This window comes from Mesoplodon mirus, assembly GCF_964341445.2.
Source record: "Mesoplodon mirus genome assembly, chromosome: X".
Taxonomy (NCBI): Eukaryota; Metazoa; Chordata; class Mammalia; order Artiodactyla; family Ziphiidae; genus Mesoplodon; species Mesoplodon mirus.
The window spans coordinates 97,279,109-97,294,663 of NC_138981.1; the positions used below are offsets into that span (position 1 = coordinate 97,279,109).

At 41.2% G+C, this 15,555-nt stretch overlaps 1 protein-coding gene across 1 annotated transcript in view; it reads right to left on the reverse strand.

Moving 5' to 3' along the window:
- The window catches only part of AMOT (angiomotin), a 58,516-nt gene that overhangs the window by 18,341 nt on the left and 24,620 nt on the right, over positions 1 to 15,555 (reverse strand). The window contains exons 7-8 of the mRNA XM_082609497.1: positions 7,792 to 7,941; positions 6,647 to 6,837 (exon numbers count right to left, since the gene is read on the reverse strand). Of these exons, the coding sequence (XP_082465623.1) occupies positions 6,647 to 6,837; positions 7,792 to 7,941 (341 nt within the window). The remainder of the gene's footprint in view (positions 1 to 6,646; positions 6,838 to 7,791; positions 7,942 to 15,555) is intronic.

Consider the following 15,555-nt stretch of genomic DNA (forward strand, 5'->3'; position numbering starts at 1 on the left):
GGCCTTTGAGTCTGTGCTGCTTGATTCCTATCTAAGCTATATCTGAAACATTCAAGTGCCAAATCAATGAGTCTCCCCCAACTAAGTGACTAATCTCTTGCCAGAGTCCCAACTGCATGAGGGACCATCATGTTCCATCTGAAAGTGTCTCATGCCATTAACTCAAGGGGTAATTAATAAGGAGACAAGTGTGTGTGTGTGTGTGTGTGTGTGTGTGTGTGTGTGTGAGAGAGAGAGAGAGAGAGAGAAGAGAAGTGAGGAAAGGAGAGGAGAGGAGAGGAGGGGAAAGGATGTAACCCATGGGCAAGGCTGATGTTTACAGCACAAGTCAAAGACATAATGGGAATCCTATACCCTCCTGATAAGTGACGTCATGCATCTTTCTTTAGTTCATTTAGAACTAGTGGTAGAGAAAAGAGGGAAGGGAAGAAAGAAAACTGGATTGTATTTGAGTAACTTGGAGGGAAAGAAAACGAGTTTAGGAAGAATGTTGATGTAATTATATTGGTCTTAAAGAAAACCAGACTATAGGCTGAGGAAACAATGAACTGGCGCTGCTGCATTATACTTCCTCTGAGAATGAGGATCTGTGGGAGAACTCCAGGCATCTTTTCTGCTGGCAGCTGGTTATGTCCTGTTAGCATAGAGATTGTGACCAGTGCAGATGGCTGTGAAGGAGCAGTGGAATGAAGAGGCAGAAAGTTGGTATTAAAGTTGGGGAATTTTGGTGAGCTTCTGCAAAATTACTGTTCCCCAAAATGCCTGCATCTTATATGCGAGGCAGAAACAATTCATTTGAATGGTGAAATAATTGGAGAACAAGAAGGGAAAGGACCACAGTGGCTTTCATCATTTGCTAAATTCAAAATATTTTAGTATCTCGGAATTCTACACTTGCTCTAGTGCAGTTCACTTGCTTGCATCCTACTGCGAATGGCCCCTGTGTTCCCAAGTACCCAAGAGGAAGCAGCATTGTGTAGTGTTGAGAGCACAGGCCCTGACTATAGGCCACGCCAGGGTCAAGTTCCACGTTCCCTAGTCCTCTGCCACTAACAAACTCTATGAGCTCAGGAATTGGGTTAACTGCTCTAAGCCTCAGGCTCCTTGTTTGCAAAACTAAGATAATAATTATACTTATATCTCATGGGACTTTGGGGGGGATGAAATGAAAGTGTGCATGTAAAACATGCAGTGCCAGGCACAGTAAAAACACTCAACAAGTTATTATTAAGAGAGAAAAGTGTACGTAGAAAGAGAATAACATACAAGAGAGTATGAGTCGAATGAATTCCAGCTCTTGGTATGATCCTGGAGGCGACCCCCACAGTGCAGTTCCAATGTGATGGCAGAGGCTTCAGAGGCAGGCCTCTTTTAAAAGTGTATAGTGTCTATGGACACTGGGGACTTGAGCGTACGGTTTGTCCCTGGGGGAGCCACTTTCATTGCATAAAAGACCATTCTGGGGACACAGAGCCCTGCCAGCTAATTGATATGGACACTGTGAACTCCTGAGGAATGGAGCCTGAAAATGTGGGGCACTTAGTGAATTCCTACAGAGCTGCCAGAACGGCCTTCGACATCAATCTTCCTTCTAGAAGGCTGGGGCTACGGAGCAATGGCTTAAGCAAAAGCAAGCAGGCACAGCATTTGAGGGAGCAACTTGACCTGCTAACTTCCAATACTCTGAGCCTACCCTTAAGCACATCAGTAGAGAGATGCTGGGCTTGAAATGACAACCTACAGACCCCAAACCGCATATCCCTGAATTACTATCCTGCAACTCAAATTCTTAAGTAAATGGTTTCTGGCAACTATTCCTCCAGTCATCTTCTCTCTCCTTCCTCTGATGAAGTTATCCCCGCCACATTACTTGCATTGTTTTCTAGAATGTCACCCATGACCTCCTAATTAAAACATCTAGCGGCCTTTTAAACTTCAAGGCCATCTTTTTCCTATCGGTTTCCTATTGTTTATTTAAAATGGGAGCTCAACCATGAGTGGAGCAGTGTGTTTGAAGTTCCTGGGAGGCTGGAGAGTGGATGGACATGGATAAGACTAGTCCCCGACTGTAGGGAACTTGCAAGGGGAGGGGAAAAAAGTAAATAATTAACTATTACAGAAATGAGTTTGGACTTTATTCCAATAGGCACTGAAGCTTATTAGAGCTTTTCAAAGGGAATGAAATGATCCAAGCTATGGTTCAGGAAGACAGCATTATCTCTGCTGAAATGTAATGGAGGGATTAGAGGAGCCATAATACTGGAATCGGGCAGACCAGTCAGAAAGGTTATAATCCCAGCAAGAGATGTTGAAAACAGGACCCGGTGAAGTGGCAAGGGAAATGGAAACAGGCTACAGGAAGCAGAATTGCTAGAACTTGGAGACTATTTAAATGTGGGTGTTAGGGAGAGGGAAGAATGAATGAGGACTTTGTTGTTTCTAATTCAAATGACTAGAAAAGATGGCATACTGCTCATTTTCTGTGATAGGAAACCAAGGAGAACTTTCTTTCTTTTTGGAAAATGCCTATAATGGGTTTTGATTTTAGTTACAGTGGACTTAAAGTGTCTTATGAATAGCCATATGACAATATCCATCCAACAAGTTGTTGAAAATTCTAACTTTAATCTTAGAGATGTCAGAGTTACTATCTGAAGCTATAGTGGAGAACAAGATAACTAAGACAGAAGGTAGAATGAGAAGAAAGCAGAGAACAGAACCTGAGAAAGGCCTCCACAGCGCCAGACTAGGTAGACATGCGTCACGTGTGTGACCAGTTTCTACCTTCTGCTTTCCCTTTCTTTACTTCCTTCTTTCCCAGATTTACTTTGTCCCAAATAAAAGCGAAACATTGCACGTTCTGAGAAAGGTAACAACCTGATTCAGTAAATGCAAAGAAGTAAATTACTGGTTGATCTGGTGTGTTATCTTTTTGCTGCTATTCAGAAATAAATCACCATTTGTGAGCTGAAACTAAAAATCTGCACTGCCAAATCAGTTCTTCTGAGATGAACTCCTACTTGGTAGCAATTCCCCTCATCTACATTAAGCATCTGGAGAGGAATACTCTAGGAACACAATAATATGAAGTTAAAATATAAGCCATGTTTTTGTGATTATTTATGATAATCTAAGAAACTAAATAATAAGCCTCAAATAGTAACTCTTGAACAGGTAATATTCCCTATTTCACCATCTTTGAAATCATCCTATCTGGGAGGCAGTAGAGTATATATAGCACTTAAGGTATCAAAAATGTAGATTTAAGTCCTGGTTCTTCTGCCTCTTAGTAGCTGTGTGATCTTAGGGGAATTCTTTAATCTGTCTGTGCCTCAGTTTCCTCATCTGTAGAATGGATACCAGTACTTCTCTCAAAGAATTATTGTGAAGATAGGCAATAATTGTAAAGTGCTTAGAAGTGTACCTTATATAGTAAACACTACATGTGATTTCTTGCATTAACAGCTTTCCCTTTGACAAGAGATGCTTCACAGAATCAAAATGCCGGAATGGGTATAAAACAGATAATCCAATATGTCTTCTCACCTGAGAAAAGACATATGTCTATTCCTATATTTAAAAATCTATATTTTATTATTCACAGTGGCCAAACACTGGAAACAATCCGAATATCCATCATCAAGTGAATGCATGAACTGTGGTACATCCATGCTATGGAGCACTACTCAGCAAAAAAGGAATAAACTATTGATATACGCATTAACTTAGAGCAAGCTCAAAGTAATCATGCTGAGTGAAAGAAATCACACAAAAAAGTACATATTATATGGCTCTTTTTATATGATGTTCTAGAAAAGGCAAAATTACAATGACAACAGATGTTGTCTGGGGTCAGGCATGGGAGGAAGGGATCAAGTTAAAGGGGCATAAGGGCACTTTAGAATGTGTCCTCTATCTTGATGGTAGTAGTGGCTACATTATTATATACAATTACCAACATTCACCAAACCAGACACTTAAAATAAGTGGTTTTTAAATATGTGAACAATACTTCAATTGAAAAAATTCAACAACTACCATTGTATGACCCCAGCAACATTTCCTAATGGTGCAACTTATTATTTATGTATGAGCTATTATTTTACAAATATATTAAGTTTGAGATTCTTAATGTCTCAGAATAATAAGCAGAATACACAGAAACTGAGCAGGCTGGTACAATGTGGCACTAGATTTAAGGATTTAAGTTGTATAGAGTTAGAAAGCATTTCCTTTCTTCTTTTACTTCTTCCTTTTGCCCTCTTTCTTTTTTCTCCTTTTTTTCCTTCCTTCATTACTCAAACATATGTTGAGCACTTTCCATCTGCAGCCAATATCCTAGGTACTTAAAAATTATTTTGGAAGAAAATAGAATATAAAGCCTTTACTACAGAAAGGGGTGAAGAGCAGAACCTTGGTCAGTACATTTAGGGTTGGGAGGAGGGAAAGTGAAATCACTGGACAGAAAAGAAATGGCAGAAGAGATGCTGGAAGGGAAGGTAGAAGAGCCCACAGGTTCTGAAACAAAGTTTTCTGAATATTACTTTCCAAATTTGAAATCTCATAAAGAAAGAAAGAAAGGAGGAGTAGGAAACTAATCTCTGTGGCAGAGCATAAGAAGCAAATCTTTGGAAAAATAATATAATCTTAGCAATAGAAGGGTCTGGAACAATCACCTAGTCCAATTCTCTCATTTTACAGGAATTCAAATACAATCTCTCAGTCTCTTTTGTGGGTTGTATTAATAGGCATGCAAAAGGTACACAGTCCAGATATGGAATGTTTGTCCAGGGAACTATTACAAAGTGTTCCTTAGGTGGGAACTGGCTGCTTTTTACCATATTAAATGATAAGCATGCACATTTTACTGAAAACAGTGATTGCATGGAAACTTTCTACCTGGTGATTTAAAGGAATTCAATTTAAATCAAATCTATTTTATGGGAGGAAACAGATTCTGGAAAGAAATCCATCTGAAAGGGGATTCTCCCAATATTCAAAACTTTCCAGGGAGGAAGGAAAGGGGTAGTTTCTTTATACAAGGCCCCCAAATGACAACCTCCTAGCTTTCCTGCATTTTGACCTGGAGTCTATTCTGAAGTCAGTTTCAACAGTGAACTTCCCAGCACCAAGAACCCTGGCTTTCCAACATTTTCTCACACTGCACACCTTCATGAGCTGTATCTTTCTAAGTTTCTGCCCAAAGATGACAAAAATGCCCTGCACCTCTTTGTCAGTGTTAGGGTTTCCTGAATAACCTCTGAACCAGCACTGGGCACAGGTGTTTACTTGGGAACCAGCAGCTAAAATTACACTTCATTCTGCTTCTAAGCTGCCTACAAACTTCTCAACCATCTTCCAGCCCAGCTGCAGCTTCCTGCACTCTATTACTACACTGGCATGGACTGAGCACACCGTTCTCAGAAAAAAAAAAAAAAAAAACAAAGACAGGTAAGCTTAAGCCCATGAGGACCTCAAAATCAAGGCACAGGCAATTTCAATCTGTTTAAGGTTTATAGGGGGTATCTGGAGACAGACAGAGCATGTTAGAGAAACGTTAAGATGTCTTCCTGAAGAATTGGGAATAGGTTTACAAACCACCAGTCCAGCTTTTAAGCATTGACCTCCTTCTGATTTGACATGAGAAGGACTCGAAAATAAATGTATCCACTGCCCCCTCCACACACATATTCCAACCCAAAGTCTGGCAAGTGCTGCCAGACTCTGCTCACCACATTTAGGAGAATGCTAAAAACAACGCCATGATTTTTAATAACTTTCTGGATAGAGACCTATCTGGGTGCAATATGCTATAGCCTGCCTTAGATACCCAACTCCAGACCATGGCTCTGTCTGTATCTCCAACAATCCACATCATCTCCTGATTTGAATTTAGTTTTTGTTTCTTTCCCAACTGATGATTACAAACAGCAGCGAGACAAACTGGATAAGAGCACTGTGTCCTCCAAAGAGCAATAATAAATGTTTATAATGAGAAAAGGGGAACACATAAAGGGCAAAAAATGAAAACACCTCCTGCCATTTTCTCTCCCTTACCAAATGGAATGTGACTGCTTACATGTGATGAACTTGGAGGCACAGAGAATGTGGGCTTCAAATATAGACGTTCTCAAAGGGCAGGGATGGATTCATGTTCAGCACAGTCTTTGGCATACCTTGGACAAGCCAGAGCTATCAAATGGCAGTAGCCACTCCTGAGTGACATTTAGTTTCTGAGTGGCATTTCTCTGGAGAAGCTTTCATTCCAGTCCTGGGGCTAAACAAAGAAGCCTACACATGTGGCTGAAAGAACCTGAGGCTTTGGGGAAGGAGGTGTGCGGACGTTCAGTTGATCCCATCTGCAAGTGTTCTGACTCCTGAAGAAAGCTGAACTATGATTCCAGTAAGTTCGTCAGTAACTTTAATTTACAAATCCCAGACCCTCTGCCCCACAGTTGTTCAGTCTCTGCATAACCAGATCGAAAAAAACAAAAACCACACACTTAAGCAGAAACTGAGAAAAAAGAAACAGAACATTATGGGGGAAAAAAAAAACACTGGAAAAGCTATTAATCAATCAGTCACTTTTCTGTTCTCCACACCACCCCTGCCCTTCATTCAGGGACTCTACCAGCCAGCCACTTACCTCTGAGCAGCTACGGTGGCCGCAGCATCCAGAGCAAAATGTCTCATCACATTCTCCTCTAAATACTTCTGTTCCCACTTAGTCATGTCAGCTTCCAGGGCCAGGATCCTCTCCTCCTTCTCACGAAGGAGCTCCATCAGTGCAGCGGCATTGTATTCTGAAACACTGGTGGGCTGAGAGTTGCCCTGGCGCTGTTGGAGGAGATGCCGAGACCCCTGATGTTAATGAGTTAGGACCATAGTGGCTGAGTCCCATTTGAAGAGCCCTTATTTTTGGAAAGGATTACTGCCCAAGCCAGCCACTTCAGTTTGGATTCCGATTCAGAAGCAAGGGGAATTCATAGGACTTTCTACCTCGGGCTTGAGTATGAGACTCTCGATCACGAAAGGAGCCTGCCATGTCAAATGGTCATGCTGCTCAGAAAGTGGATCAATGGTTTAAAAATTACTAGCCCCAGGGGCTTCCCTGGTGGCACAGTGGTTGAGAGTCCGCCTGCCGATGCAGGGGACACAGGTTCATGCCCCGGTCTGGGAAGATCCCACATGCCGCGGAGCGGCTGGGCCCGTGAGCCATGGCCGCTGAGCCTGCGCGTCCGGAGCCTGTGCTCCGCAACGGGAGAGGCCATGGCAGTGAGAGGCCCGCGTACCAAAAAAAAAAAAAATTACTAGCCCTGCCGGCCAGCATGGTTCTCCATAGAAACGGAAATTAAAAACCTAGGATTTGGTCTCTGCCTTGCCCCTAAACTTGTTGTGTGACCTTAAGGGAGTCATGCCACCTTTCCTGGGTCTTGATTTTCTCTCATCTAAAAGTGAGGAGATGTATGGCCAAATGATTCTAAAGACCATTTCCAATCCTAAAATGTCCAGGAGTCTATTTGTATAGCGTCTTCACTTCTTATAGGGCCTACTGTTTCTGGGGTTCATATGAAAACAAAAAGTGCAAGATAATAGGCATTAAGGATTTTGCTGTGATAGGAAGCTAAGGAAGCCAACTTCGTCTTTACAATTGGGAGGCGCTCTGGAGTAAGATCAGGTGGGGCAAAAAACCTGAAGATGAGCAAGAGTGTATTTTTGGATTTTCATGTCAGACACTATCTGACAAATAAGCAATCAGGAGCAATCTCATTTTCTTGAAGTTCTCTATACCTGCTGGATTCGGAGGGATTCCAGTTCTCTCTCCAGTCGTGTCCGGAGACGGTGCTCCAGCTGCTCTCGTTTTTCACATGCTGCCTGGAGCTGTACAAGAGCTTGCTGCATCTTTTCCACCTTATCTACGTACACTTGCTTCTTTTTCAGCTGAAAATCCAGGTTGGGAGAATTACAAGATAGAAGGAAAGAGAACAACAGGGTCAGTTATACAGCCCCCAAATCCAGCCTTGTGTTTAGATCTCTTCCTGTCCAGCTCCAGAAAGGCATGAATGGCAAGAAGGTCCTTCATGAGTATCGGGCTGCCTTGTCCATACAGAGAATGTCTCAAGGGATAGGAACTAGGAGCTCCTTTTTTATCTCTCCCTCCTTCCCCATCTCTATGTTTTCCCCAAGTCTATTTCTATCAGTAGAGTATGTCTTAGATGGCAAGCTCTTAAGATTCCCATTTATGGATGTCCTCACCTCTGCTCTTCTTCACTCTAAACTGTAATATTCTGGGGGAGGGTATATCTTACTTTGGTCATTACAGTAGGGGAATGCTAAAGAAATAAAAGGGGGGCTCTCCAGGGAGAAGAGTTTAATTCGGAATGGAAAGGAAGCCTACCCACTTTATATAGCTGTCTCCTCTCCAAGTGAGAGAGAAAGGGAGGTCAACTGCTGCACATAGAGGGAGGCCAGAATTGTCTTTCTGAACTCTATAGTCCTGGTAATTACTCAATGTAATCATCACTGCTCTCCTGGAATGTTTCTGCTCCTCAAAAGTGAAGCTGCTGGGACTTCCCTGGTGGTCCAGTGGTTAAGACTGTGTGCTCCCAATGCGGGGGGCACGGGTTCGATACCCGGTCAGGGAACTAGATCCCGCATGCCGCAACTAATGATCCCGCGTGCCACAATGAAGATCCTGCATGCCGCAAGTAAGACCCAGTGTAGCCAAAAAAAAAAAAAAAAAAAGTGAAGCTACCATGCAATGGTTCATCTTTAGTCTCTTCATTGACCAGCACTGCCCCGCCCCAGTTCTTTATTAAAAGAACACAGGTCACTTGCAATTTCTACCTCACTCATGAGCCTGAGTTGATAACATTGGACCGTAATCTCTCAGCTATCACTCTGGGACCTTTAAAGATATCTAAAGATGCAAACTAATGAATCAAATCTAAGACTAAACGAGATCAAATATGATTCTTCCTCTTTGCAAGCTTATGAACCATAACCAAAAACAAAGGTAGAAGCAGGCTGGGACTGAGAGTTTGAGTTCTTTGTACCCTTGTAATTTTCCAAGGCAAATCCCATCATGGTAAATTGACTCGTTGAAATGAAGGAATGAGGAGAATTTCAGAGCTTTTTAAAGAAGGCATACATACCCTCAACACCTAAGAAGATAGGGGAAGTGCAGCCTTCCCAAATTGTTAGGGATGAGCAGATGGTGCTTCTTCATACCTATAATACTTGTACGGGTGCCTCTCTTGCTAATAAAATCAACGCATGGACTCTTTCTAAAGTAGAAATTCTTCCAAGCTGATCACATCTGTTATTATTATTTTCGTGAAACCTGTGGTTAGGGATACTCTCATAAGATTTAAATGTGAAAATATTATTGATAACATGGTCCAAAGGAAATTCAAGAATTCAGCTCAACTCTATCCAACAAATTCTCAAGCCCTTGAGATACCTAGATAGACAGTTGCAATGTAAAAGGTTACCCACTTTACCAGCACTGTCCACATCCATTTAGCTGAGGCCAGACCAGCAGAACCAACCTGACACCCTCATTGCAGAAACCAGGTAAGACCTTCGTGGTAATGTGTCCAAATCACTGCTCTCTAGAATGTCCACTCAGACAGCAATGGCATGTGCTAATGGGGAAACTCTCCTTGTCTTATAACTGCTCTCTCTCCAAATTAGAATTGCTGAACTTTCTCTAGGTGGAAGAAAACTTACATTTTCCTACCAGACTTGCATTATACCTTGCCTAGGTGACTGGAAAAACTTTAAAAATTCGTGCTACACTTCTTGACATTTCCTTTCATTCCAAGGCCTAGTTCAATCTCGCCTTGTAAACCAGTTGAGGTGAGTTATAAGTTTAAATGTTTTTATCCATTAGACCTTTCCCTAGGAAATAAAAGAAACAAAAATTGCCATTCTCATCCTCTCAATAAGCTTAAACCTTTCTTTCCTGGGATATGAAACTATTTGTAATAACACTGACTAGGGCAATCAAGACCTTTAGGCCATGGATGCCTCTGCCTTCCTATTTGCTAAGCTTTGAATAATTGGAGAGCAGGAAATGTCCTCTATCCTTTGCCTTTTGGGTTCTATAATCCTGATGTGCTATTTAAAGTTGAATGCATTTATTTGTGAATCGCTCTGAAAACCCTAGGGGAGCAGTGCAATGTTAATGCAGAGAGTGTTAACTATCATTACTGAGGCTTACGGGAGTTATACTTAAAGGCAATTAAAGTTAGATAGTATGCAGTTCTTGCCTTGATGGTAAAGTACTGCAACGTAAGCTCAGAGAACTGAAAAATAAGCAGTCAGGACTAGGTGTATTTCTCTATGCCCTGCCTTTCTTGAGAAAGGAATCCTCAATGTCTTAGCTAAGGAATCCCCAGCAGTGGAAGTCACTGAGCCAACTGTCTGGAAGGGAAAAGCAATAAAGGCCCAGAGAGTTTTCTGAGTTGGCTGAAGATAGTCACACAAGTCAGACAACTTCCACAAACCAGGCCAAGGAAAATCCTATTATGCTTTGCCACTGGGATGATTTTCCACAAGGTACCAGGACCTCTATTGTTGGCATAATTCTTCTACTTCCTTTTTTTTGCATATCTTTTTTTTTATTGTGCAAAGTGCCAATCTATTATGTCAACAGATCCAAATAACAATCTAGTAGTATGGAAAATCAAGGACATTTGCAGATATTAAAACCAAGAGTCACAGACATTAAAGTCCCCAAAATAACTATTTTAATAAGAGAGAAAATTTTACAACATAATATCCAAATCCCTAGGAATTTTTCCAGATAATTTCAAAATTCACAAAATCCTTTGCCTATCATAGTTTTCTCTGAGGAAAACTTTTACATCTACCCTAACAAATCTCTTAACTTTACAGCCAATTATGAACTCACAATACCCATATACAGGACCAAGGAAAAGTGCAGCTCAGCCATAAACACCAAGATCACCTACTAAATGCTTAATACCTAGGTAATTTAGGGTACAAAAGGACAACTGTTGGATGCTACCAGTGCAAGATCCTATAAAGATGCAATCCACAAAGTCAGCTATCTTCTAAGTTACATATTCTATGTTTTCTAGATCTCATCTATACAGAGAAAGGAACAAAGGTCTATGTGGCTTATTAACACCTGTACTATCCTGAACTTTATATGCTTCACTTTTTCCTTCATTATGGTAAATCCCCTTTTCTGCCTCTCTTCTATAAACTTATCTCCTGTGCTAAGCTCCTCAAATGTTAGCTCAGTAATTAAGACATCCTAGATCCCCAACTTCACCTTTCAATGCCATCAGAAATGTCAATGGTTCCTTCTAGGTAAAGAGAGAGGCCATACAGTAAAATGGTTAAGGTCATGAGCTCTGGCCTCAGGCTACCCCAGTCCAAATGTTGGCTCTCCCACTTACTAGGTATGCAACCTGAGGAAAGCTACTTAATCTCCCTGAACTTCCCTTTACTCATTCATACATAACATAGAGATGATGATAATTTGATATACCTCTAAAAGGAGCAAATGAGATAACAAATGAAGTGCTTAGTAGAGTGTCCGGCACAAAAAGTACACAGAGTTGTTTTTCTTTTTTAAAGAAAAAGTTAATCCCAATTCACACATACTCTAGTCCTCTCAACTTTGAACATTCATTCCAGGTAGCCTTGACATGGTTCTCATTATCTCAATAACTCTAATTAACACATCAATTAAGACATTAAAAACACAGCCATTTTTCCCCAGGAAGACATATAACACTATGCCTCAAACGCTTCATGCAACAGAGCTTCAGATATCTTTATAGGGCAAGGCCTTTCATTGGAGATACAATTAGAAGAGAGTACTGAGTAGCTGCAAGGACACCATATTCTCTCAAAATGACACGATTTAGAGGGCACCTCCACTTTGTGAGAGATACTTTACCTATAGTCAAAGGTACTGTTTAACTAAAGACACTTAGGCAGAACTCATTCCCTGCCACACACACGCACACGCGTGTGCGCGCGCGCACACACACACACACACCAGGAATTTCTATTTGATAGCAAATTGAAAGGTAAAGGAACAAGGTGGCAATCAGGAGACTTGGGTTCTAGTCTTAGCTCTGTTTTTAATAGTAATTTGCTTCCCTGTTCTCAGCCTCAGAGTTCCCATTTATAAAAAAAAAATGACGGGGGTTTTGGGGGATCAGCAAACCAAAATGGTCAGCAGCGGGCCAAATCCAACCATGCCCATTCATTTACCTATTGGCTAGGGCTGCCTTCCTGCCATAATGGCAGAGTTGAGCAGTTGCAGTTGCAAAAGAAACTCTATGGTCCACAAAACTGAAAATATGTACTATCTGGTCCTTTATAGATAAGGTGCCAGCCCTTGGAGTGATTTTCAAACTGTGTTCCACAGTCCTAGTGTTCTAAGGAGTGCTTCAGAAGCCACTACAATGGGTGAGTTGTATCAAGTGGCTCCTCTTTTATGTGTTTTACAATGAGGGTTCTACATAAAACTTAATTTCAAAAAAAAGACTGTTACATCTTTGAAGATACATATGAATATCCAGTTGACCCTTGAACAGCATGGGGGTTAGGGGTACTGACCCTCCCTGCAGTCGAAAATCCATGTATAACTTTATAGTCAGCCCTCCATATATGCGGTTCCTCCATATCCACAGTAGTACTATAGTATTTACTACTGAAAATGTCTGCATATAAGTGGATTCACACAGTTCAAACCAGTGTTGTTCAAGGGTCCACTGTATATATGTTCTTGTGCTTTGTCTGTTTGCCCTAAAGAATGGGCTTCCCGTCTTACCTCACTCCATCATCTTTCCACACTTGACACTTCAGCATGGTTAAATAACTTTAGGTTCCCGAGGACCCTCTCGTATTTTAGCCCTCATTGCCTTTGGATATGGCATTCTCTCTCTTAGGAACACCTTGCCCACTAGGTTTTAAGAAGTTTAAAAAAGGAAACAAAAAACCAGCAACAGTAGGATAGACAGATGTCTATCTAATAGTCTTTCAATTCACAAATATTTTATGAATCTAAGCTTCCCCTTTTCATCTTCAACACTGACCAGTAACTAAGGGGACTGGACAAAATGGGATCCTAGAAATCTGTATAGGCATATTCTTGGAGGTAAAAAAAAAACCCAAAACATAAAAGTCCTGCCTTCGTTTGTGTGTATGTACATGTAAGAGACAGATCATATAAGGTGTGTACTCTCCATAGAATCCTAGATGACTTATTTTTCTATGCCTTTAGTGTTCAAGGAAGTGAAAGTTCACTTGAAAAGTTTCTAAAGCCAAGGTAGTGGTTCTGGTGCAGAGACGAGTACCCACAGATCTCTAGAAGAAGCCAGAACCAAATTCCCTCTAGATACTCAGTGAATGGGGGAACTCATTCCATCCATTTAAATTTTCTTACCAAATGCCAATTTTCAAAAACCTGTCAAACCCCCCCTTCCCTAGCTTTCCCTAAACGTGTGTTCTCCTAACATGGTTCCTTAAATCATTCTTACTTTCTATCTTGATCTTTTAGACCCACCTTCCCTTCCAATTCTACCCCCATCTCCTGCTATACCCCAAAGGTCCAATCTATGGTAGTTTACTCTTTTACCTCTATACTGATGGTTCTTAACTGGGGGTGATTTTACCCCCAGGGAACATTTAGCAATGTGTGGAGACATTTTTGGTTGTTACATCTGGGGGTAGGTTGCTATTGGTATCTTGTGACTGGAAGCCAAGGATACTGCTCAACACCCCACCATGCACAGGACAGCCTCCTCCATCACTATCACCAAAGAATTATCTAGCCCCAAATGTCAGTAATGCTGAGGTTGAGAAACCTTGCTCTCCACTTCAGCACTACTGGAGATTTCCTTCATGCCACAATTCTCCCAACTGCTTATATTCATATTTTAATGTTATTATGCTCTCTTTAGTCACAGACCCCTAGCTGAGGGCAAGATTTCTCACTCTGACACAATGCGCCCCAGACTGCTTTCATCTTTATCCAAACTGATATCCCTTCAATAGTTCAGCCATTATAATCATTTATCCTGTTTTTCCAGTCTCCAAATCTTGGAATTATTGTCCTTCCTTCCCTCTTTCCTTTGACCACCATATCCAATCTGTCACTATATCTTAATTTTAAATAACATCTCTCATATTCTTTCATTCCCTTATATTTTCATAGCCTACATAGTTTAAGTCCTTATTTCACAACTAAATAATTAGAATAATAACCTAATAGATCTTCTTACTTTGTTGCCCTCTCCTATCTACACACAAGCACATATGCACAGATGAATACACACACACACACATACACACACGCACAATCAGTCCATCCGACATACAATTGCTATAACAGACTTGCTCAAGTAGAACATTATGGCATTGCCTTATTTAAGAACAAAAGCAATCTACTGCTAGCACATCCACTGAACTACTATTGATTAGGTACCTACTATATATCGAAGGCAATTTTACACCTCCACTCTCACTTCTTTAGACCACAGCTATTCTTTCTCATCCATATTTTAAACCACTTGGTATTTTTCAATTCACCTCCCGATCTACTGTCTCATTGTTCCCTGTCCATCCTAGATATGCCTCTTAGAAATGCCTTTATCAATAGCCTGGGTTCTTACTGCCTTACAGTTCTACCAGGCCTACTATGCAAATGATCAACCTTTATATTAGTCTGACCATTTCTTTTATTTTATTTATTTTTTTTTTTTGCGGTACGCGGGCCTCTCACTGTTGTGGCCTCTCCCGTTGCGGAGCACAGGCTCTGGACGCGCAGGCTCAGCGGCCATGGCTCACGGGCCCAGCTGCTCCATGGCATGTGGGATCTTCCCAGACCAGGGCACGAACCCGGGTCCCCTGCATCGGCAGGCAGACTCTCAAACACTGCGCCACCAGGGAAACCCAGTCTGATCATTTCTTCATCCTTCCTCACCATATCAGTAAGCTCTCAGGGAGTTCTTCCAGAATAATCTTACCTGACCCTGATCACTGCTTTTCCCTAGAGCCTCTTATAACGTGCACTCTATTAGCAGTCATTTTATAAGATTTTGTTCAAGTGTGGATTCATTCATTCAACAGATATTTACTGAATGTTTATCATACACCAGGCCCTATTCTACATCTGAGAGCAGTAGTGATGCAATGGGAGGCAAGACAAAGTCTCTGCCCCATTGGAGGGCAGTATCCCATAAGCCACTTAAGGGTAGGGCCCTCTATCCTTCATATCTCTCTTAGGTTCTGGATCTAGTTCATTTTTCACTACATTCTTGGTGACCAGTTAATATTAAATAACTGTCAAATACAAAAACAAAAATGAGCAAAGCATAGCTTAGCTATAATACTGAAAATATAAAAATAATAAACACACACATTCATAAATGTATTCACTTTGCTTGGAAAGTCAAGATAAGGGTTTCAGATCATTCCTATTAAGAAATAAGTTGTTAAAGGGGAGTCATAAAATTGGGAGGAAGAACAGCAGGAAGGCAACCTATTGAAGAATAGAGCAAATAC